Below are 26160 nucleotides of genomic sequence, written 5' to 3'. Positions count from 1 at the left end.
CCTACTGCTCTCACCGCCATTGAAACATGTTATCATCATTCGTACCCTATAAACTGTCACAACCATATAATCTTAACTCATCTTCTTTTTTGCATGTGTGTCCATCAAATACATTATCTGTATTGACAACACATAACGTAAAGTCATTGTCCTGTTAATTGGATATTAATTTGATATACGCTGTCTACATATATATTGTCACCGGAAAACCTCATTTAGCAAATTCGTAATTTTATGGGCGTTTTAGACCTATAACCCCAATTCATGATTTTGATCCCCATATATGTTAGTCAACCTCTCTCCTCGTGCCGGCTGAGAAAGCAAGTGAGTTAAGGTTAGCTTGATGAATTGTTGCATGAGGTTCCTAGGTACAAATCTTCCCACATTAAATTCAAAGTTTGAATCTCCATATGTAACCGTCTAACATATACTCTTCACACCATTTGAGATAGTGTGTGAGTAAATACAATTTTTGCTTGAGTATTATTACTGGATGAACATTATTGCATGAGGTATTAGGTTCAAATTTTCCGACCTTCAATTCAAAATATAACATATGTTATTCACGAGTCATTTGAGATATTATATGAGTAAATATAATATTAACTTGATATATATTGTTTATTTTTATATCACACTAACTCAAATTTTGAGAAAATGGTTAGAGCATCATAAAACTAGAGACATTAACTACAAGTGGGGTCTCAATTATGTGCACATGCTAAGCTGTACTTGGGCTAACCTAGCCTGTAACCCGGTAGCTTTTATGCAATGTTGGTCATTACTTACTAGGTAGGTTTTTTAGATATTTTTAATTCAATTAATGACAGGAAAGGAAAATACGGAAATAATTTAATTAGTGTCCTATTCTTTGTAATTAAGTGATTTAAATACAATTAAATGTTTTGACTAAAAAATGGAAAGGGAAAAGGAAAAGACGCAAAGAAAATGCTTAAATGACACAGATTTTGCCATAGGGGACTAGGGAAGTGCTAGGTAAGGCTGTCAATTCCGACACGACCCGATAACACGACTCAAAACCCCGTATGATTAAAAAGCGGATCAGCCGTGGGTCAACCCGCCATGACCCATTTAATAAATGGGTCGGCCATGGGTCAACCCGCCAACACGAAGTGAACCCGTATAATCCGATTATGCTATACTTCTTGAAATTTTGGACGTTGGGAGTATTTGATCATAGGATTAGACAATTTGAAATATTTTGCTTTATAATTATTGGATTTAATTATTTATGAATTATATATAATTACTTATATTCTTCGTCTTGTGGAGTTTTTAGTGAATTTAATCAATTTATCCATTTTTTAGTTAAATGGGTCGCATTGTTAACTCTTAAATGGGTCATTTTGTCTAACACGACACAACTTATTTATTAAATAGATTAAGTGGGTTGGAAACGGGAAACCCGTTTAATAAATAGGTTGGGTTTATGTTTAAATTTTTGACACGATTATTAAGTGGGTTGAGTTTGGGTTTGTCTCTTGCGACACAACAAATACCTTGACCAGACACGAACCCAACCCGACACGACTCATTGACAGCCCTAGTGTTAGGCTCACACTCAAGTGAGTGTGTGCGACACTCAGATAAGTGTCAGTTTCTCATGATTTTCCACTATTAAATTGAACAATAACAATAAAAACTACTTTGAATTTTTTTTTTTCCATCTCTACTCTAAATCAATCACCAAAAACACACAAATAATTAGAATTATTGAAAACATAATTCAATGTAATACAATTTACCAGCAATCAGTGCATTAAAAAAAAAAGGAACAAAGCTCACATATCCTATATATAATGCAGACCCCTTGATCAAGCTATTGTTAATTAAACCTCAAAAAAAGCTAATGTTAATTACTTGATTTATATATATATGAATAAGGAAACAAACAACACATATCCTATATACAGACCCTTTGATCAAGCTATTGTATGGAATTGTTCCTGAGATGTCATTCGTAGAATGTATCAGATACTCGAGAACTGAAAGTGATCCAAGGTCAGATACCAAATGTCCAAAGAGGCGGCATTCAATTGAGGCTACTCTAGTGACCTTATATATATGAATAAGGAAACAAACAACGCAGATTTATATATGAATAAGAAAACAATCAAGCTACTGATTCTTTACAATTCGTTAAATAAAACAGGGGTAGAAATGGAAAAAAAAAATTAAAGTAGCTTTTATTATTATTATTATTTTATTTAATAGTGAAAAGTCATGAAAAACTGACACTTGTCTGAGTGTGACTCACACACACTCACTTGAGTGTGAGCCTAGCACGCTTCTTTGCGAATTGCGATAATGCTAAAATTAATACAAAGGGGTCTTGACCCAATGCCCAAATTTAGGTCAAGATACTCCCACTTAATCCAGTAAGAGATTTTAATTCCCATTCACCCAATTTAAATATCAAATGACGTTTATAGGCTCTTCAAATTATAAAATTACACTATACCACAACACCCCCCCCCCCCCCCTTTCTCTCTTCACATCGACTCATCAAGACTAGAACTCGACACCGGCGGCCTTCTGCATCTCGTCCCTCCGCCCTGGATCTATGTCCCCACCTTCCTCGTCGTTCTCACCGGCTCTGGAACCGTCGGCAACGTCCCCTCGATCTCCGCCATGTTCCTTCCCCGAATGACGGTGTCCAGTCCGATCCCCAACAGCTTCATCATCTCTCTTACCCGTATGATTGGTGGTGTCAGGTTTTCGGTGGTGTTCTTCTCCTACGACGCCGATTCTTCCCGCCAGAAAGAGGCTTCTTCTTCTTCTTCTCCAAGGCCGCCACTGAAGAAACTCTTCTTTAATACAGTGACGCACCGTCTAGTGTTTTTGTCTGCATGTTTGGTTTTCTAATAATAATCTGATCACGGTGCAGGTCCAAGTGGATGTGATTAATGTTCTCCCGGAGAAAATAGATATTCTGACATTAGATCTCTTTTCTTGTTTGTTGCATGTGCTTCTGGGCCTACTTGATAACAAAACTGATAGGTAACTATTTAATGGATGAGGTGAAGCACTCTGAGAGTAGATTTTTTGGTGGAAGTGGTAAAATAATCTTACACATGAGAATTGTCTTCCTCAATAATAAGTTTATGGATTAAATTTAGTTTATTCCCCTAAGGTTTGGGGGTAATTTTATGTTAGTCTATGTCCTTTCAATTTAATCAGTTTACCCCCCAAGCTTTCCAATTTCAATCAGCCGTGTCCAATTTCTACTATTCCGTCCAATTTGGACCGTTAAGTCTAACTTTTGAGGGCTAAAATGGTCATTTCAAGACAAAAAAAAAAGGAATTTTTTTTTCTTTTTTTTGTTTTTTGTTTTTGTTTTTTTTTTCATAAATTTTTTTTTTTCTTTCTTTTTTTTTTATATAAATTTTGTCTTCAACCTACACCACAAGTTATAATAGGTTTATAAAAACAAAAAGATACTCTAGGTGGTTGAAAGTCTCTCGCTGATCTACGATATTTATGATATATCTCCGATAAAGAAAAGAATTTTAGGATATATCCCCAATAAAGTGAAGAAATGTCTGTGTAAAATTATTTTTTACAGATATTTACAGATAAAGTGTAAAATCGTGAAGAAATATCTGTGTAAAATCATTTTTTACAGATATTTATAAATAAAGTGTAAAATCATTTTTTACAGATATTTCTTCACTTTATTAGGGATATCTCCTAAAATTCTTCACTTTATCGGAGATATATCACAAATATCGTAGATCAGCGAGCGCCTTCAACCACCTAGAGTATATTTTTGTTCTTATAAACCTATTATAACTTGTGGTGTATATGTTGAAGACAAAATTAAAAAAATAAAAACATAAGAAAAAAATAAAAAAACGAAAAAACAGAAAAAATAAAAATAAAATAAAAAACAGAAGAAAAAAAATATAAAAATAAAAAAATTCCTTTTTTTTTTTTGTCTTGAAATGACCATTTTAGCCCTCAAAAATCAGACTTCACGTCCAAATTGGATGGAATGGACACGGTTGAGGAGAATTGACGAGCTTGGGGGTAAACTGATTAAATTGAAAGGACAGGGACTAACATGAAATTACCCCCAAACCTCAGGGGGGTAAACTGAATTTAATCCTAAGTTTATTGTCCCCCAATAATAAGTTTAGGGTTTTTGTCCATTTACCCAATTTTTAGATATTTTTTTCCCACTTATCCCATTAAGTTTTTTTTATTCCCTCTGACCCAAAACACTCTAAGGAGGTCTTCCCTACCCCATTAAGATTTTTTTTTTTTGTTTTTTAATTTTTTTTAATATCATTTTACTCTCACCCCTTTGTTACTTAGAGAGAGAGAGAAAAAAAAAATGGAAGAGAGAGAAACCATAGGAGACTTCGCCGGAGCCCGGTCACCGGCAACCGGATTCCTGCCAACTTTCGCCGGATTCCGGTCACCCGTCGCCGGAGTCTGGTCACCGGCCGCCGGATTCTGGTCACCGGCCGCCGGATTCTGGTCACCGGCCGCCGGATTCTGGTCACCGGCCGCCGGATTCCGGTCACCGGCCGCCGCCTACCGGAATTTACTGAAAATCTCACCGGAAATGTTTTTTTGACCCCAATAGACATCTATTGCCCCCTAATAGAGGGGCAATAGAGGTCTATTGCCTCAATAGTCTATTGCCTCCTAATAGTCGTCTATTGGGGGCCAATAGACGTCTATTGCCCCCCAATAGACGACTATCAGCCATGTTTTGCCCCCCAATAGACGTCTATTGCTCCCCAATAGGACTTTCAGTCACCAGAATAGGAACTAATCTCCCTAAATTTAGACAAATAAAACTTTGATTACAGAAAAAAAAACTAGGAGATTACATCAATTCAAAACGTATATTGCCCCCTAATAGCCGTCTATTGCCCCCCAATAGATGTCTATTGGGAGACAATAAAACATTTTTTTTTATTTTTTCTTTCCTTCTAGGCCTTCTATTCTGCGACTGAAGTAGAACCATTTACCAAAAAAAAAATAATCTCATTCACCAATACAGAAGCAGTGGCAAATGAAATTACCCATTACTAATGAACTCTCAAGAATTCAACCAATTACCAATGAAAAAGTAGAAGCAGAAAGAGCTGAACCAAACCAAAGCAAGCATGAACCAACCCAGAAAGCCAAAATCTCAATTTCACATCCACAACCAAATTCCAAATCACCATCCCCAAAAAATCCCCACCTGTGTAACAAACCACCTAAACTAATAAGCAGCCACAACGACAAACCCCACAGGCACTCTGGCAGACGCTGCCGAGATCTATCATCCCCGTCTGCCGTTTTATCAATCGAGCTCTCGTTGCTCCTCTCCTTCAGCAACAAGATCACCTTAGGCATCAATTCCACCACCAAAACATCACCAGATTTCTCGCTGTAATCAGAATGAGCATATGAGATTCCAGAAAAGCCCATTCGGCGGCGGCGACGAGGTGAGCTTCGCTGATGTTAGATTAAGGTTTTGAGGAAGGAGAGGCTCCAATAAGGCTTTCATGAAGACGTTGCTGCTCTGTGACGACAGGCATCGACAGTTGTCCCTTCGAAACTCCAGTCTCCGACATGCTGCGGCGTCGTCGGAGCTTCAGGTCTCTGAGGAACCGGACGTGGTGTTTGCAGAGAGATAGAAGAGAGAGAGCGATCTGAAATCGGGGGGGGGGGGGGGGGGTAGAGAGAGAGAGAGAGAGAGAGAGAGAGAGATCTGAAATTGGAGAGAGAGGAGAGAGCGCGATCTGAAAGAGGAGAGAGATGAGGGAAGAAACAATTTGGTTAAGGGTAAATTTGTTATTTTGCTTGAAATTGGGTAAGTAGGAATAAAATTTTGTTGTTGGGGTAAGTGAGACACTTTTAGCTGATTTTGGTGTTTTGGGTCAAGAACTCATAAGTTTATTGCCCGTAATAATAAGTTTATTGGGAGTCAATAATAAGTTTATTGCCCCCTAATAAAATATTTATTGGTAGGTAATAATAAGTTTATTGCCCCCCCTGCATCTGTTTGACGAAGTGGTGTTAGCTCAGTGGTTAGAGCACCCACTACCTATGTACGAAGTCATGGGTTTGAGTCACCATGGGGGCAGGAGTGAAACCCTTTTATCCTCTTTATTAAAAAAAAAAAAAAAAGTTTATTGCCCCCCAATGAAACAATAAAATCTCCAGCAAAGGTCCGGTGAGTTTCAGGCGGGATGCCGGCAAAATCCGGCCGCAATTGACCGAAATCCGGTGACCGGTGATTGAAATCCGGCAACCGGTGATGGAATCTGGCGACCGACCACCAGAGTCCGGCGAAGTTTCCAATGACTTTTTCTCTTCCACTCTCTATATCTCTAAGTGACAAAGGGAGGGAGGGTAAAATTGTCTTAAAAATAAACAAAAAATAATAAAGGGAAAAACTCACAAACAGTACCTGAACTTCAAGCCACTAATAACTTTCGTACCTCAAATTCAAAAAATATCAGATTGGTACCTGAACTTCTGACCCCGACCCAATATCAGTATCTGAGAACAGTAAAATCGTTAACGGAGTTAATTTTTGAAGAGTAAATTTGTCATTTCACTGTTCATCATCTCCAAAACTCTCCCCTCTCTCTCTGCAAACCCAGATTTTTCATTATCTTCTTCATACCTCACACACACAAACCCAAATCGACCAAAGGAGAGGTGAGAGGTGAGAGGAGTTGGTGGTGGATGGGACGCTGGCTATTGAAGAAGTGAAAGGTTGGTTGATAGTGGTGATGAGGTATGAAGAAGAAGAAGAAGAAATCTGGTATTGCAGAGAGATGGGAGAGTTTTGGAGATGATGAACAGTGAAATGACAGATTTACCCTTAAAAAATTAACCCCGTTAACGATTTTACTGTTCTCAGGTACTGATATTGGGTCGGGGTCAGAAGTTCAGGTACCAATATGATATTTTTTGAACTTGAGGTACGAAAGTTATTAGTGGCCGATAGGTCAGGTACTGTTTGTGAGATTTTCCCTAATAATAAAAGATAACTTAATTGGGTGTTCGGGCAAAAAATATGTAATTTGTTGGGTAATTGGGCACTTATAAGATGTTTGGGTAAATGAGGTTAATATAACTCAAACTTGGGTAAATGGATATTTTCCCAATAAATTATTGTGTTAATCTACATAGACACAGCAAAAAAAAAAAAAAAATACAAAATCGTTATTCATAGAAAAATTTCAACCCACCCTCTTTCAGATTTTTGATCCCGCCATTGTCTAGATGTGTATCCAAAACCTTACGAAATAAAGTAATTTTAAATTAGGTATCCTACAAGAGCTATGTCAATGCTATTCACCATAGAGCATGCAGCTAAGCATTCTGATGTTGGCCTGTTGAATTTAGAGCTTTGCCGACACAATTTTCTTTTGCTACCTTAAAAATGTCACATGCAAGAATAAGTAGCCCAACACAGACACATCAAGAGGCAGGTAGTATCTGATCGTGGAGTTAGGGCATCCATTCATTAGGGCTAGCTACTAGATAAACAGGATAATGTGTATAGCGTATATGGATTTCATTGTGTCAGCATATATGCATGCAATGATCTGATTCGACCAGTCTTGAATTTTCAACCTACACTTTATTGTATACATGTATACTGACATTGATAAGTACTTTTAGCTAGGTCCTTGCTTCATTTTGGACAACTAAATCTCTATCAATCGCTCTCTAACCCTAATTTGCTAGGTATCTTACGCATTTAACCTACAATACTTTTAAGAAAAAAAATTCCACTGAATGAGAGAGACGGACACAAAGATGTGCATATCGACCTAAATATATATCACCCCAATTTTTCTTCGATTTCCTGCATATCTAGCTATATCAGTACATTGCATAGCCTTAAATAAGATGAATTCATATAATTAAGGCATTAAGCTGCATGAAGACTCGTATAAACAGTAGATAATATTGTCAACAGTCATTTTATCGAACACCTAACCTGCGGATGATGTTAGGACATGAACAACCAAAGTCTCTACAAGCACCTCTGATCGATCGAGCTCCATTAGTTTTGGGTTCAAAGTGAATAGGCTGATCCACAGCTAGCTGCAGAAAAAAGCAATAAATGAATAAACTAATCCTACTGGCATATACATGTTGAAGAAGATCATACATTTCTTGTAAGCATACTTTATGGTATCGATTAATTTGGATTGTATATGATACTGCCAAATGTGAAGCACGTGGTAGAACAGAATTATAGTGCAAAATCATCCGTATCCCACATGAACCGGGGTCGCAATGATAACGATCCAAGTCCCCACCAGAAAAACACTAAAAAGGACAGTGTAAATATTTATTGGGTTTAACTCCTGCAACTTCTGTAATTTGCCAAAAACCAGAATAATTCATAAAGTTTTGCCTTTTCTATGCGGAATATTATGCATTTGTCAGTTTGGTAGTCTTGTTCTAGTATTCTAGATCTTCATTATAAATACCTATGCCTTACTCAACTGAACATCTCAAATCAACCTAATGCATTATTGATGCGATTACAATTCATTAGCAACTGTAAAGTAATAAACCTGTAACTTTGTTAACAGTGGAGGGTGGAGGGTGAAGCATTTCTCTTTACATACGAGATCTCAAGTAAAAGTTACAATCTCTGTCATTCACGTTTATTTTTAAAAGGTAAAAAATCACTATCACTAAATTTTAAACGCCATGTAACTCACTCACACTCAACATTATCTAGCACTTAACTTATTGTCGTTAAATATCTCGTTGGAAGCTGTTAAAGTTGAATGTATATTTGTCTAAACATTAATAATACATTTTCAACTTTAAAAAAAAAATATTGGAAGAAAATAATGTCAGATATTTTTTTAGTTTTCAAATTAAAAAAAAAAAGTAGCTTTTATTAGAAAGCTAAAAAAAATGGAAAAAAAAAATTCTAATAAATTTCTTCAAAAATTTCATTTTTTTTAATTCTTAATTTTGTTTTTCAATTTTTTATTTATAGTTTTCTGATAATTTCTACAAATAAATTTTTTCTGCTTTATGTGGTTATCAAAGTGTCTAAGCCACATATGCTGGTCGTTAGATCTAAAAGATGATTCACCCAAAATTATTTCTTTTATCTCCGTACCTATGGATTCTCATGTGTTTTAAGATGATATGAAACTTTCAGTTGTGACATCATTGGATTGCCAAAATCTTTGGGAATGTATTATTTCTCTTTTATAGATCATGATTCGGGTGCTTTGGATCCTCACTGTATAGTTCTAGTGGACTAATAATTTCCAAAATATACCTGACACAAACACACACACACACATATATGGTGTATATTTGCATGGAATCCACAAAAGCCATTCAATTTTGATCTGATCCACGAGGCTAATGGAGACCCAATAATGCTTCCACATCTGTAAAAGAAAGTGTATGTGTGTGGACATTTGTTCAAACGCCAAAGGTGCATTTCGATTGGGTTAATTTGTTGACTCTTTAAGAAAGGAGCTTTGCATTAGTTTCTTGGTAGTTAAGGACTCGAAAGTCGTTTGTATCATTCAAGCAAAGCTTCGATATAGAATGCAAAAGAACCTGAAAAAGGCCAAGTGATAGAAGCTCCACTATCTTCTTTGGTAGATCGAGCAGGGTTTTCATGGAAAGCCAGAGCAGGGTTTTCATGGAAAGCCAATTGTGATAGTACACAATTGGTAAGCCTTGATTATGAAAGTAATTATATATGGAAAGTTCACTCATGTTTTTCGCATTAAGTTACAATGAACTTGCCTACCACCAAGACATTTATTTCGTTACTCATCGCATATGGTGATAATTTCTTTAAATCATTTAGGCGGTAATAAGTTTATCAAAAAACTTAAAATGAATCATAGTTAGACTTTATATACGAGAAATTTTTTTGTAGCAATGAGGATTCATGAGAAAGAAATTGGTCAAACACAACGAGAAGGAGTAGCTAAGGGTGTATAAAAAGTGACTAAAGGGGAGAAAGCAAGCAACAACCGAACAAAACTGAGACTCAAAAGCTAGGAATTTAAGGACATTAGTAGGGATGTGATTGGTGCTATACTTCCAATACAATTTGTCGCTCATCACATATGAAGAGAGAGAAAAATAAAAAGGAATCGTAGGTTGATTTGGAGAAGAAACCTAAAATTTGTGGCAGTGAAGGTGAAATTGTCTACGCAGGGAGAAGTGATAAGGGGAGTATAGAAAGTGTTCGAGAGGAAAGAAAGCAAGCAACAGTCGAACAAGGGGGACTCAAAATTGGAAAATTAGGAAGTAAAACTGTGAAAGGCATTAGTTAGGGATCATCATGTGAGTGTGTAAAGTACCTGTCCACACAGGTCATTACTATCCACCTAAAGGCCAGGTGTTCTTTTTAGCCAAGTAGAGACTAGACTAGTTTTATTGTTGAACTCTAAATTTAAACTTAAAATACAGATAAGTATCACTCTGATTTTTTTTTTTGTTTGAAAAATGGCTGGTGCGGCTGTTATCAAGTAATGAGACCAGAGTATACAAAGGGGGGATACAGAGCTTGAATTCCAGATTACAATAAACATCGAGAGAACGTCTCAGGATAATGTCACAATCTGATTTTTTTTTTTTTTGTGTATCAATAATATTTTTTATCTATGATTTGAGTTCACAGTGAGTCGACAACTTAAGTGTCATCGCTTCATATTGTCAAACTGTCTGATAAGAAAATATTTCTATAAACTTCTATATATACACACACACACAAGGCCCTTCTAGTCTCTTTAGACTCACTTTTCAATCACACATATTCATATCTCAACCATTCAGTTCTTATGTCTATATGAGTGGATCATCTTTGCAAATTTTCAACCAAATTGATAATTATTAAGGCATTTATAACTGCGATTTACAATTATAAACATGAACGGTTCAAGTTGAACAGATTCGGTTCGTCCATTAATTTAATCTAGTTTGATACCTTCACAATTATCAATTTGGTTGAAAATTTGCAGAAGTGATCTATATATTGAACCGTTCAGGTCAAGATGCCGAAATGCAATAAAAAAGTGAGTCTCACAAGAGATCCCTTAAAATGATAAATAAATAAATAAATAAATCCCTTGGTGAAAGGGTGATATATATATCTATACTATTATTAAGAGAAGAGAGTTTACTCTTCAAAACTGAAATTTTTTACCAATTTAACCTTTATATATTAAAAAACTATGAAATATAATTAATCAATAAGGATAATATGGTAAATTGTAAAATAGAAAAAAAATTAAAAAAACAGAAAATGTGGTCATTGTACGGGAAGTTTTTCCACTACCTTTAACTTCTCTCTACACACACTAGCATTTCCTCTGCACATGCAGAGCATGTGCAAGTAATTATATTTTTTTTTCAGAAAATAAAAAAGAAAAGAAAATGGGAGAGAGAAAAGTGGGTTGTGGGTTTTTTTTTTTAAATTTTTTATAATAAAAATATATTTTGTAAATGCCTTAATTATCATTTTTATTTAATTAATTCTTAAAGTTTATTAATCTTCTAGGGTCAATTCTGTCAAAATTTTAGATTTCGGCTAACAAAGCCTGTTCTCCAAAATTGAAATTTTTTACCAATTTAACCTTTATATATTAAAAAACTATGAAATATAATTAATCAATAAGGATAATATGGTAAATTGTAAAATAGAAAAAAATTAAAAAAAAACCAGAAAATGTGGTAGTTGTACGGAGAGTTTTTTCACTACCTTTAACTTATCTCCACACACATAATAAGTGGGCCCTACTAGTATATATATATATATGAAAATCCAATATACAGTCACACATATATATATAGTTGAAAATCCAATATACAGTCACAACTATTCTAAAAGACTTAAATCTAAAAACAGCACATGTAATCTAGAAAAGTAGTATTAGGGTTAGGAAAAGAAGTCTCATTTGTTCATGGGTCCAACCTGCCATGGCGTCGCCAACAAGAGGAACCACAATTGGGTACAAAAAGCAATATATAGCCTAAAATAAAATAAAAAAATGCTATATATAGCCTGAGATCATCCCTTCTTCAAACCCCACCACCATATCCACCCTACCTTGGACACAATTCAAAAGCATTCCTGAAAGGACAACCCCCAAAACTTCACAATCAAGTCTTAACTTGGATACTTAGTTATGGATAATAGAATGTTGCTTGCTCAAAGTCATAATAAACAATTCTTAGTGCATGAGCCCATGCAAATAAAGACCACAGAAACCATCCCTTCATATAACTCGACCTGAAATTCAATTTCTTTTCATTTCCTTTCCACGCACATATGGATAAGAACGAAGCATCTTCAACGATGTCACCCAAGAACCATTTCACATATTATTCTATGCAACAAACAAGCAGCAGACGGATTCTGACCTAAGCACACACACAAATAACTAATTCATTCCCAATCTCATTCTCAAATCTATATTTTATTTCTTTGATGCGTTTCATCCTTACGTAGAGGTCATGCCCGAAATTTGAAGCCTCAAATTCTCATATTTCTTGTGGTCTGGGGATCATTATCTCTTACCTACCTCACCTCACCTATAATGTACGTACGTTGGACTATATGTCCTGGGAATCTTGAAATATTCTTGAAAATAAAAGAGAGATGGTCCACCAAAAATTTTGTTTGATGACATGAACAACCATTTGTAGCTTTTTTTTTTTTGTCAAAGGACCATTTGTAGCTTAAATTGAAAGAAAAAAAAAAACCAAATGGTCCAGTTTGCTTTGAAGGAGATAAACTCAAACCAGACTGTACTCCATTCATTCTGTACTCGCAAAGATGACAAGTTCATGTTCCAATGAGTTCTTGACAGAAAAAAAGAAGCAATTATTAACAAAAATTTTCTCCAAAGAGAGCAAAAGTTTCTTTCTTTTTGTCTCTGAGAAAGTAGTGAAATCACTGAAAGATTTTGGTTTATTTTCACATGATGCATTTGTCTTGGTAATTTCGGGTCAAGAAGTTATCATCACATCAATACAGGAAAAAGAGAATAAAAACGATTAAAGCCACCTCATCGGAGACAAACATCTTTTCATGTACCAAAAACGCAGCCCCTTAATCAAGAATTATGCTTTAGATTTCCACCAAGATTCTTCTTTTCATCCACCAGAAACTCAACTTTCTGCCCTGCAATATTCAAAAGGTAAGAGAAAAATGCCAACTTTAAGCTTTCGTTTTTTGACTCACCTACCAAGTCGGTAAATTTGCTTAGATTTTTATGATGTGCAGGGACCAAAAGGAAGTGTTGAAGATTTTTTATGATCTGTTCGGTGCCTTGGTGGACAGTTGGGAAACAATAGGGTACAATTCAGCGGCATTCATGTTTCTCCATTACCCACATCAGTAGTTCCTCGCCGACGCCATGTTTCTTTCTCACAAAGTAACTGAGTGTTCATAAAGATTGATCATTTGATACAAGAAAACCTTCAAGTCTTGTGCCGAAAACATTTAAAAAGAATCTCGGCGGTTCTTGTTTGTAATTAGACCATGCTTTTTTATTGTTTCCAAAGCATGAAAAAACATTTGGCCTTTTGTCAAGCAAGAAAACATTTGGTCTTTTTCAAACAAACATAAGGAGCTCTGACATTGAGTGAGCTATAGACTGATATCTTCTTTCCGAATGCACATCAAATACCGCATTTACATTATTAAAGGTTATAAAGTAATCTGAGTTTCATCACGAACAAAACCAATTAGCAATTAGTGGAGTCGATCTAAATCCTTATATATATGAATACGCAATGTCTTTAACTCATACTCTCAACCGAGGTCTTGAGGTCTTGTGCTTGACACGACTCACCAAGGACTCGTGCTGGTTTTTATTCATCATGACTGTGCAAGTAATATCGTGACCACCGGGCCTCATTCAGCAGTGCTTCTTCTCTGTTGGGCTCAGACCATGAGCACTAAGTTGGTCAGAGAAAGAGGTCTTCTAAATTATTAATGCACCCAAATATTCATCAATACTTGAAATGAGTTCACTCCTTCACTCCTTTCCAGATATAAGATTGTTTGCTAAAACTGTTATCTGAAGCACTACTGTATGTTAAAAATTTGAGATTTATATATAATTACCACGAAAACTCAAGAAGTTCATGTCTCATATCCCGCAATAAAGTACATAATCTTAAATATAGAAAAAAATAAACAAAATTATACAATATCACTTGTTATGTGACACTTGCTGAGCTGCGGTGATAATACAGGAGGCAGGACGTTGCACAGATATAGGCAATGAAGATACTGGACAACATCCTCACAGCCAAGTGCATCATATTGAACACTCCCAGTGGGAAAGTAACTTATTTCTATAATGGTAAAATAGATACAAGTGAGGTACATACATACACTTCATTTTGTGGAGAAAACACCCCATTGCTGCTCTCTTTGTCGACTAATAATCCGGTTGTTTGGAGATGGTGATGTATTCATCCCTAAACCAGCCTTGCGTTTCATCTCTGTATCATGTAGTTTTTCCCCATATGTTATCAAGACAAGAATAGATTTATTATTTATAAGACGAGAACAGTTGTAATGACAAGAAATACAAAACAGAAGTTGGTTATGCCAGAAAAATATATCATAAGACTTGCCTCGCTTCCTCTCTAATTCTTCGTCAAGCTCCTCTTTCCACCTCCTTTGCAACTCGGAAAAACTTGCACTGAAATTTAAACCATCACAATCAAGGTTTATAGCATGAAGGCGCAGAACATAAGTAAAAACAAGGCACTAATCTCCACAGACAAACCTTGCACTAAGTGAATCTTTCTGAGCATCAAGAGGCCCTTTCCGTTCACTAAGCTGAGGCGGCTGAATTTCCTGTAAGATATGACTATGCACACCACTTGCATTTGATACATTTAGGGTGTGTTTCCCGAAGCGTGAACCATTGACAGTTCCAACTATTGCAGAGAATCTTCTACTAGGTGCCCGACTGGGTGACTTGCTTTTAGGAGGTAAATGCAGATTATTTGAAACACGATCACAATTTGCATTTCCAATTGCACCTGGGGGACCAGCTGCATTCAAAGTACTAAAGAATTCTTCAAATAACGGTGTCTGCAGCTTCTTCAGATCTAATGCCTGATATAGTTTCAAGAAGCAAGTTTAACGAATCAGACTCCAATTAATACAAGCTATCCAAAAACATGGATTTGTTGAAATCATTTCACCATTATAAAAAAAAACATCTCGGTGGACACAAGTAGTACCTTTTCATCTAGGAAGGCTCTTATTTTCATTTCTGTGACTTCCTCATCATCCTCAGCCACTGATGGACCACAAGGAAATGTGAATTCATTCTCCACCTTATGAGATGCTCCAGCGCTGCTTGAAGCCTCATGTATTGTTTGACAAGGGGGCAAGTTCATTCCACTTTTTCTCAACTCCAGACTTTCATCAAACTTACATTGCCAGTCATCAGTTGGTTCACACATGGGATTGAAACTCTAGTTCAAAAAATATAAAAAAAAAATAGAAGGAAAATCAATCGTCATAGTTGAAGTTAATTACAAATGGCAGGATGAATCTAGAAGGACAAAAAAAAAAACCTCTTGTTACCTTGTTTAATCCACCTGATGCCATCACAGAATTAAATTTTACAAATGAACCAAGCATTATATCATCAGAATCATCAAGCTGACACATGTCATCATCAGTATTATTTGCTCCCCAGCAGGAGCTCCCTCCTGAAATATTGTTGGGGTATACAGTTGAGCACCTTACACTACCCATGTCGCAAATATCCTTCAAGCCTGCACAGGTTGACCTTCTGATCGAAACGTTCATGCTGAAGCATTGATAGAGTTTCAGGCGTCAAGATTATCACCCAGTAACAAATGAAATTCCACAACCATAGATGTTTATACTTACGAGTTCTTAAGATTGGTCCCAGGTGTTGCCATATGGTTTCCAGCTTCCTGACAAAAGCCACACTTAAGAATTATAATAGAGCAAAAAGTTAACGTAGTTGAGCTAATAACAGTAAGCAAATTATACAGACCATAACTGAAGTGCGTAATGCTGAGCGAGGTTCCTGATAATCCCCAGTGACAAATGGGTGCTGCACGTGATCAAAAATTCCCTCGTGAGGAAAAAGAAGAAGAAAACTTTAACACATGTGCTGGTAAACAAACTAGATTGTTTTTCCTTTCTCTTCTCTTAAAATAAACTAAGAAGTCTAATAGTATATAGATTTAAAAACTATATCATAACACAGTTGCATGAATGTATGCCTCGTTCCTGTATAAACAAAATGTAAGAAACAAGATCTGCCTTTCAAATTACCTGCAGCAGTTCTGACGCAGCAGACCTGAAGTCAGGTTCCCTGCACCACATTATGGAGTGTAAGAGTTTAGAAACAGATTGGATTTTTTTGAAAATTTTATATCTGCATATGCTATCTAGAGATCAGAAAGTGTTGTTGGCATTCAAATGAATGAAAAGTGGAAATAGGAATCGTGATTGTACTTCTCTAGACATTTTAATAGAAAATCCTTTGCCTCAGCAGAGAGATGCTCAGGAATGGGTGGATGAGATTTTGTTGTTCCAATATGGAAGAGAGCAGCAACCTGAAAAGGAAGACCCTCATTTTAGTCTGCAACATATAGGAAAAAAAATTCTAGTGATCTAGACACCATAATTAAATAGTAGTTGGAAAAGGCAGCCAAACATGTACCTCCTGATACTGTTGGCTCCATGGAGGCTTTCCGGTAGCCATCTCAATCACAGTACATCCAACACTCCATATGTCAGCAGAGCTAACAAGCATAATCAAAACTAGTGAGGCCCAAATATAAGAAATAAAGTGTAGATGAATCTAAACTTCTTTTCCCTTGATTAAGAAAAACGAGTCATGTCATTCAATGCATGAGATATGCTTGTAACTGGAAATAAGGATGAGAAATGTGCTAAAGATTGTAGGGTTCTCAAGTGATAGGTCTCAATATGATTGAATGAAACATTATAATATCAGTGAACCTTGGTTCATGCATATGCACAACTCAAACTAGGACACCACCAGGAAAGTTGTTTTAGAAACCTTTGACTCAAAGCATGGGTATCTAGAAAACGACAAAAGGGTTGACAAACAACTTTTTCATACCAATGCAAAACATCAAAAATAGTCATCCCTCTTAAATTTGAAAAAGACAACCGATTGATATTAGCATTCTCAGTATGAAGATCAGTAATTGTTCTTACAAACTATGGCCAGTCTGGAGAATAACTTCCGGAGCCATCCAATACGGAGTTCCCTTCATTGACTTGGCACCATTTATAGTGGCCTGTATCAACAGATAAAATCAGTACTTATGAGATGAAAAAAATATTAAAGTTTCTCGTCAACAAAAGGAAATAAAGAAGGTCCTTACCAGTTCAACAACTTTCTTCGATGCACCAAAGTCTGCAAGTTTAATGCACCCCTTATTATCAACAAGGATGTTTGCACCCTATATGAAACATGACCATCATTAAATAAGAGATCAGTTTTATGCATTAAACACAATAACAGTTGCTTCCTGTCAGAATGGTAAGAATGGGGAAGTACCTTGATGTCCCTATGCATAATTCCATTCTTGTGTAGGTATTCAAGGCCCAATAACAGTTGCTTTGTGTACATTCTTATAACCTGTCAAGGAGAACTCTTTCAAGATTCAAATTATATCCCAAACACCAGAGGTCGATCATTGAAGAATTAGCAATCACTTACAGACTCGGGAAAGGACCCAAATTTTCCCAAGAGGGAGGATATGGATCCACCTGGCACAAACTCCAACAGAATATTCAACGAATCGGCTTCTCTAGCAGTCCCCAAGTACCTCTAACAAACAGTACCAAAACTGTAAGTAATAAACCACCATCACCATTCACCAATGAAAGAAGTAGATCATACTCACAACAATGTTTGGGTGTGAAAGATTCTTAAGAAGCCTCACTTCCTCCTCCAACTCTCGAATATGAGCCTGAATCCATTACATCACGAAAACAAAACTGCAGTCACTTAGTTTCAAACTGAAAATATGTTGCATTAATTTCTCAACTAAATACATATTCTTCAATATATCCACATTTCCTTAGCATCCATACAGTTCTTGTTAAAGTAACAAAATTTTCTTTCACAGAAAAGAAAACGAGAGTATTAATTGCAGCTAAACTAAGAATACATAACACTACCATCAAAAATGCTAATTGCATTGAATAAACATCATAACTTTTTCGGCTTTCGAATGCTAACCAAGAGATCAAGTACTATAATCCAAAAACTAAAAACTCCACAAAAGGAAACTAATTTTGCAGAATCAGAAACATGCCTGTGTCTTCTCCTTTGAAGCACTACTTGCGGCAATCGAAACCTGTAACAATCACAAGAACACAGTCCCAAACTATCAAATCACCAAATTCAAAGAGAAACAAAATCCATTTCTTTTGCTCAATCAATTGAACCAAACAGTTAGTAACACCCAGACCTGTTTCACGGCAATAAGCTCTCCGGAATCGAGATTCATCCCCATATAGACCCGCCCGAAGGCACCAGACCCAATCAACTCGCCCTTGCGCCACCGAATCGGCGGCGCGTCGTCATCGGGGACCACCGGAGGAAGCGCACGCGGCGCCGGAGGCCTAGCGAAAAGCCCGATTCGCGATTTTCTAATGCTGGAGCCGATCTTGTCGACGAGACCGCTGGTCCGGAAGTCAAGGGACTCGCGGACCAAGCCGACGAGGCCTTGCATCGGTGTTGGTGGTGGTTAGTTTTCCGGCGCGGCGGTGGAGGCGTAGGGTCACAGTAGCGTTAGGGTTGGGAAAGACAAAGATCCATTGGTTTTGGTTTTTAGAGTGGAAATGATAGTGGAGATTTTGAAAGGAGGGAAAAGGGATTTGGGAGATCTGTGTTCAAAAAAATTAAAATAAACCCAATAAAATGATGATTTTGTTAAACGCCGTGTCGTTTTCTTGGATTTGAATATGATACCGTTTTAGTCAAAGCGCATGAGAACTGAGAAGCAAGAAAAGTTGGTCAGTAAATTTTACATGAGGTTTAATTTGAGTGAGTTATGCGGTTTAAAAATAGTATTCGTTAATGGTAACATCCAACATGGGTATTTTTTATTTTCTAATTGTGAATACAGGTATAATCAATGGTAGTGATCATATGATGAAGATATTAGAGGAAACTAACCGAGAATTTTTGTTATATTTTTCAATTTATCAATTCTAAACAAAATATATTAATAACTGGCAGAGTAATTCCAGTGCTATATTTCTACATTTAGCATTTTTTTCGTCCTCTTGAACTTATTTTCTTCATATATTGCAATACGATCAAACTAAACAACAATGTATCATTATGAAAACCCTAGCAGCGCTCCCTCTCGCGCTAACTCTAGTGCCGTCTCCCCAGGTCGGCAATAAGCAGAGCCGCTCTGGCCGGCTTCCAACCCCAAGGCATTTGGGTCAGTTTCCTCCCATAACTTTTGAGCCTTCTAGTCTTCGGGTTCACCTACCCCTGTCGAGATCTGCTGCTGTTATCAATGACCATGGCGGCGGGATTGTTCTATTATGTCCAGACCGTGGAGACGCCTACGGCGACCCAAACCAGCCTTCAAACCTCAGACCCTTGGGTTCGATCCTCTTTCTCCCGTCGACTGTCCTTGTTTTGTCAAGACTTGAACCGTCCTCTTGGGAAGGCTGCCTACAATCGTCGTGGTGGCCTGATTGGTGGAGGCTAGATTTTCAGATCTCTGCACTGGATGGTGGCGGTGGCCTATACTATGGTAGAGAGGTTTTTACAATCAGGTTGCCTTCGTCAAGAAGCATAGATGCTCAATGGTGCAGTCCAAAGTCTGGGGATCGTCACCATGCTTCATCGTCGTCGGGTTGGTTTTGGCTGCTGGAGGTGTTGAAGTCAAGCTGTTTGATGGAGGAGCTGGAGGTGCGAAAAATTCTGCTTCGATTTGCAAGGGCAGTGACTAGAGGCGTCAGGCCTCGATCTGAGGGTCTGGAGATAGGCAATTTTGCATCCCGCCGAACTGGTGGTGGAACACCATGCATCGTGCCGGACAATGGTGTCTTCCCGATGGGGATGCCCACATCATGGCGGGTTGGACGTCTGCTGGCGATTTTGGTGAAGAGGGAAGCATGCTGGTGGGTCCTGGGGCTTCTTGGGCTGCTAGTTCTGCAATCAAATTTTGGGCAAGGATCTCTTGGGTCCGGCATGAGCATTGGGTCTTTGTACCCATTCTTTAATTAGTGTTGTTTTTTTAACTAGCCTATTACTATGCAAGATTTGTTCATAGTTATAGGCTCACTTTAAATAAGTGAGCGATAAGTTCGAATATAGTAGGTCTATCCTATGTACCACTGTGGCTCCTCCACAAATTCTTGTCTGGCCATTGTTATGTGTCAGCGGATGGGTATGTAATGGCCTTCTTGGCATGAGTTATTATTATCAATGGATTTCCATTATTCAAAAAAAAAAAAAAATCTTCATATATTCTCTATTACTATTGACAAATTCTTTACTTTTATTTAAATGATCTCAAAATCAAATTTTTTTTTTTATTTTATCAAAGGGGGGTGTCAATCCATTAAACGTAAAGTAGGGAACATTACAAAATGACTCACCCGAACAATCGGGCTACGACAATACTGAGCCATGAATGAAAAACCTAAAGCAAAGCCCTAGACTAATCAAACGTAATGTAACCTTAGAAATAAGGCTCCAAGTACCACAGTAACCTGACACTAACATGGAAGCTGTAATACCCCGGAAAAATCCAAATTAAATTCCGTGGATTTTTAGAAATGATTTCACGATAGTAGGAGCGAGTACGAAGCTTGGAGAAGTTGTGGAATTAGTTCGAACGATTTTATTTTCGAAAACGAACGTTTTTAGGGCGTCAACAAAGTTGACTTTTTATACGTTCAAAATTTGGGAAAACTTCCTTCATGAAAGTTGTAGAGCTCGTCGATACGAGTTCGTGGACATGTGGAACGCATTATTCGGAGTTCGTATGATTAAGTTATGAATATTTGAAAATTGGGAATTTTCTATAAATAGGAAAAATTTCTGATTTATTCATTAAGGACGAAACTTTTCTGTTTTTGCGGAATAGTCCCCCGGACTCTCTCTCTCTCGATCGAAAACCCTCAGACCCGGCGGGTCGAGCTCGACCCGACCCGGCTTTTTCACCACCCTCCGGCCACCTCCAGCTCAGGACCCGGCGCCTCCCGAACTCGCCGCCGCACGCCCAGTCGCCTGGTGGTGTCATCTTGCTCCGCCGCTGCCCCCAGAAGTGGATCGAAGCCCCCCCCGAAGCTAGAACCCGACCCGACCGGAAAACCACTTTTCCGGCGTTGCATGGGCCGATCGTTCCCATTTTCGTGATCTCCTCTTCATGCTGATCATCCCCATGTAAGCCTTTCATCACGATTTTGTGTATAGAACGCTAGATCATGGTTTGACTTTTTCGACGTCCCTGATTTAATCTGAAATCTGATCAGACGCACGAGATTAATCCAACTTCAACGCTTGATCTAGGACGATCTAGGCCAAACCAGACTTAGCTCCAGGTATGAAAGTCGACCACCCTTTCATTTTGAACCAGTTTGTAGTTGGTCACTTTGCCATCTGAGGTGGTTGACCGGCGTTGACCGCCGCGTTGACCGCCCACTGACCACCGCTTGTGGCGGCGCATCAGACCATATTTCGAGTTTTCATTATCTAGGCGATGATCTATGCATCCATACGAGCGTTTTGATATATAACATGGTCATGTTAGAAAAAGTTGATAAATAGTGGATTTACGTTTTGACGTTACTATTTAACGTTTTTACGTTTATCTTCGGTTTACGATCTGTGAAGATCTGACCATCGGTTTTGCTTCAATTTTGGATATGTTGATCGTATGACTGTCCCGGTGACTTTGTGAGGTCACGGGCGAAGATCCGACCGTTGGATCTTCGTATAATTGAGAAATAGTGATTCGGAAGGCGATTCGTGAGAATCTGACCGTCGGATTTTCATATAATTTTATGGAGATGTTTGTTAGAGTGATTCAAGAAGATCTGAGTCTTCGTGATAATTTTGGAGGATGATCCTAAAGGCGATCCGTGAGGATCCGACCGTTGGATCATCATTAAATTCAGATCCGACCGTTGGATCATCGTATAATTTCGATCTGACCGTTGGATCATCATTAAAATTAGAATCCGACCGTGGGTTTCCGTATATGTGTGCTTTTGAGTTGTTGGCTAAGTTAAGATCATTATTGGATTAGGTGATCGATGGATTTATTTGGCGGACGATTCGTGAGATTGTTAATGGAGCTGTTAAGAAGACGCAGTTGGATTAGAGGTGAGTAAACCTCACGTGGTTCATATTACGAACCCAATATATTTAATTGCTTTATTTTGCAATCATATGAACTATTGTTGGTGTATTAGACATTCCTGTGTGAATGTCTGTATATATATTATTACGTGAAATAATATGTATTGTTGGAGTTGTGTTGAGTTTATTGTTGAGAAACAATATATTGTGAGAGGTATTGAGTTTATTGTTGAGAAACAATATATTGTGAGAGGTATTGAGTTTATTGTTGAGAAACAATATATTGTGAGAGGTGTTGAGTTTTATTGTTGAGGAACAATAAATTGTTGTGATCTGTGGTGATCACTAGGTCACGAGGTGACCATGGCATCTATTAGTGAATCACGCTCTCGTACCGGGCTGGTGGTTATTAATAGTATTAAATCGTAATCACGTCTGTGGCCGGACGAGTGGTTACGTTCAGTTAGAGCTCTAGTCTGTCTGCCAAATGTGGAGTGACCTTATGAGTGAAATTGAGAGTAACTCATAAGTGTCAATATATATATGGTAACCTTATGAGGGAAATTGAGAGTAACTCATAAGGGTCTATATATATATATATGAGTCTGTCTACCAAATGTTGGGAAATCTTATGAGCGAATTTGAGAGTAACTCATAAGTGTCTATATATATATATATATGAGAGTGAGTGATCTTATGAGCTAAATTGAGAGTAACTCATAAGTGTCTATATATATATATGAGAGTGAGTGATCTTATGAGCTAAATTGAGAGTAACTCATAAGTGTCTATATATATATATGAGAGTGAGAAAGTAACGTGGGTTTGTGGCGGTATTGTAATTTAATAAATCAACAGTTCTTTCTTGTTTACTCATACTAGCTGTCAAAAGCTTACCGGGTTTTGTGTTGTTGCAACTCCCGGTACACTATTCAAATTGTGTAGCGGGTAATCCTACAGGACAGGAGAATCAGGACGGTGATCGTGCGGTTAGAGCAATTGTTAGAGTTTTACAACAATTGTAAGTTGTGAGGTGTGTTATGCACATTTGAGCTTTATAATATATTGTGAGAGTGAATTGTAATAATGAACTCAAAGTTTCGAGATTTGGATTTTGTAATTGTAATTATTCAGGTTTCGGATTTGAATTTATCATTCAAAATCCGGGGCGTGACAGAAGCCTTCGAACGCAGTCAAGAGCCGTCCCTATTATTATTCAAAGACCCAAAGAACCGCCCCGGGTTCAATGAAAAGATAAAAAATAAAAAGTGTCGGCCCACTAACCCAACTAGCTGCAAGCCAAGTAAAAAGGGAAAAAGCCCTAGCTAAAACATAGGACCAAAGCCAGAGCTAAAAATCCAAAGGCAGAGGGCCCAAGCCTACACGACGCATGTAGCCCGACGACTGTCCACATCGAAACACCGCAGCTGCCGGAATCCTCCATCAACAAATCCATAGAACGACGAACACTGCCTCTCAACCACCCCGTCAACTGAGCCATACCACTTCCTGGGCCAATCCGATGTCCAGCATGTTGTCCACCCTTAGAACTAGGGTCACCATCAGATCGAACTAACCCGTCCGACACAGCAGCACCTCCCCAAGCATAAAGAGGAGATCCTGAAGCCACCACCGCGACGCAAGTGGAAGCACCGAATGTAACCTCAGGCCCCCACAAAGTAGAGAAGCCAAAATTCGGTTTTCCGGGTGCTTGAAGTTGGCGATGCCGTCAACATTGTCTGCTTCGCTGCCATCAAGAAGAGAAGCAAGGAACAAGGCGAGGACGAAGAGTCCCGCCGTCAGAGAGAGAACGCGAAGAGCCATTTTACTACTATGCCAAACTTATGCAATTTTCTTCATAATGATCTCAAAATCAATTGAAAGGTGATCAAAACCTTATAAACAAAAAGCATAGACATGTAATAAAAATCCAACATATCTTTTTTGTCAAAAAAAAAAAAAAGTCCAACTAATACCATGAGAGTGTGAGACACAACCTTCCGTAGTGTCAAGTAACACACCACCAATAAAGATATGTAAATTTTAAAGATAGGAGCAGGATATAGAGACATCTAACATTTGGAATAATATGGATAATGGAGCATAAAAAGAATAGTGAATTATAGTGTTTATGTGCTTTAGATCCTCTTCTTGGCTCCTCTTCATTCTTGTTTCTCCATTTTCTTTATCAACCGTTGATTAACAATCTAATGGTTAATAACGCTCCAACTCAGCAATTGTCATTAATTTCACCAAAATTATGTTATTCGAGACAAAAGGCGTTTTTCTTCCGTCTGTGTTCTTCTCCTTCTTGCCTCGGTCTCTCTTTTGATTGTTATACTTCTATCATCATAAAAGTTTCCAAACCTATACTCACCTGACGAAAAGAAAAGAAATCATGATAATTGCAATTGAACAATGGAATGGCTGTAAGTGTTGGTAACCATATTCTTTGTGTGATGCCCCGGAAATTCATTATTATTTTTCGAGGATTTTCCGAAATTTAATTAGTAGTTGTTGGACGATTTTGTGGCTTGTGGATGGAGTGGAAGTGTTTCGGACGAATAATTACTCGAAACATTTTATTTTTGAGGGGTCAAGGAGTTGACTTTTTATTCGTTGAGTTTCTCTGAAAACTTCCTTCATAAAAGTCGTAGAGCGCGTCGATATGAGTTCGTGGATATGTGGTACGCGTAAATCGGAATTCGTACGAGAGAGTTATGGTCAGTGGAACTTATTTCCATTTTCGAAAAATTTTGTATAAATTGGGAAATTTCCGGATTGGTTTGCACGAAAAACAAAAGTTGCCATTTTGGTCAAATTCCAAAAATTTCCAGAAACTGAACTCTCTCAGTTTTCAGATTGACCCGACCCGAACACGTATTGAAGACCCGGCTTTTTCGGCAAGCTCCAGCGATGGTAGACCACGAAACTGACCCAGATCTCTTCCTCTCCTCGTTTCGGTCCTCCCTACGGTGACTCTAGTGGCGATTCTCACCCACGGCGGCGCAATGAGGCTGCGAAGATCTGTGGCGGTGGACCCGATCGGTTTTCTCTATTCCGGCGATGGCTGGAGGTGAAACCGGTCTTGTTGTGCTCGTGGAAGCCTCCCTTATCGATCCTTGTGGTGGTTTTGATTGATTATCGGTGTGGAGCTGCAACTCAAGGTGAATAGTAATTCTTGGGCTTGCACCCCAAATATTAAAGTTGTTCCACTTGATATTATCTCCATTTTGGACAGTTGGATTAAGGTGGTTTTAAGTTTGGCCGGCGGTGCACGTGCAACCGTCTATGGCGGCGCGTCCGGTCATGTTAGGGGCAGCTTCTTACTTCATCTATCATATACTCGTCGATACGAGCATTTTGATATATGATTTATAAATTTTGGTGATTGTTTGAGCATGTTAGGATTTTTAGTTGTTTCGAATCGTTAGGTTTTCGATCCGTGAGGATCCGACTGTTGGATCGACTTGTGGTTTTGACATATCGATCGTAGGAGTGTTCTGGAAACTTTGGGTGGTCTCGGATGAAGTTCCGCCTCGATTGGCATTACTTACCGGTCTTAGTTCAAACGGGGGTTTCGAACTTTAATCGCTTTGTGTTGCATATACTGAGATGAGACTGTATGTGTTTAGGTACTTGACAGAATTGTGTTGAGAGGATTGCAGTGATTTGTGGTTGTCTAGGTTAGCGTGTGAAGATGCAGTAGGATTCAGAGGTGAGTAATCTCACAATGTTCATTTACGAACGGACTTACCTTATCGTTTTGGGAGTTATTTACTTAACT

At 37.9% G+C, this 26160-nt stretch overlaps 1 protein-coding gene across 1 annotated transcript; it reads right to left on the bottom strand.

Annotated features, from left to right (window-relative positions):
- Positions 1-14086: 14086 nt before the first annotated feature.
- Positions 14087-18915, bottom strand: LOC133709458 (mitogen-activated protein kinase kinase kinase NPK1). The gene is made up of 17 exons (XM_062135207.1): positions 18511-18915; positions 18355-18396; positions 17941-18006; positions 17754-17864; positions 17592-17672; positions 17416-17493; positions 17246-17328; positions 16722-16803; positions 16514-16614; positions 16331-16370; positions 16047-16106; positions 15917-15963; positions 15605-15833; positions 15256-15492; positions 14793-15127; positions 14638-14705; positions 14087-14502 (listed from the first exon to the last, which is right to left on the bottom strand). The coding sequence occupies exons 1-17, from the start codon at positions 18772-18774 to the stop codon at positions 14396-14398; spliced, it is 2031 nt and encodes a 676-aa protein (XP_061991191.1). The 5' UTR covers positions 18775-18915; the 3' UTR covers positions 14087-14395.
- Between the last annotated feature and the right edge of the window lie 7245 nt (positions 18916-26160).

This window comes from Rosa rugosa, chromosome 5 (assembly GCF_958449725.1).
Source record: "Rosa rugosa chromosome 5, drRosRugo1.1, whole genome shotgun sequence".
NCBI classification, from domain to species: domain Eukaryota; kingdom Viridiplantae; phylum Streptophyta; class Magnoliopsida; order Rosales; family Rosaceae; genus Rosa; species Rosa rugosa.
Note: the sequence above shows the minus strand (reverse complement) of the source record. Positions and strands in the feature narration are given on the sequence as shown.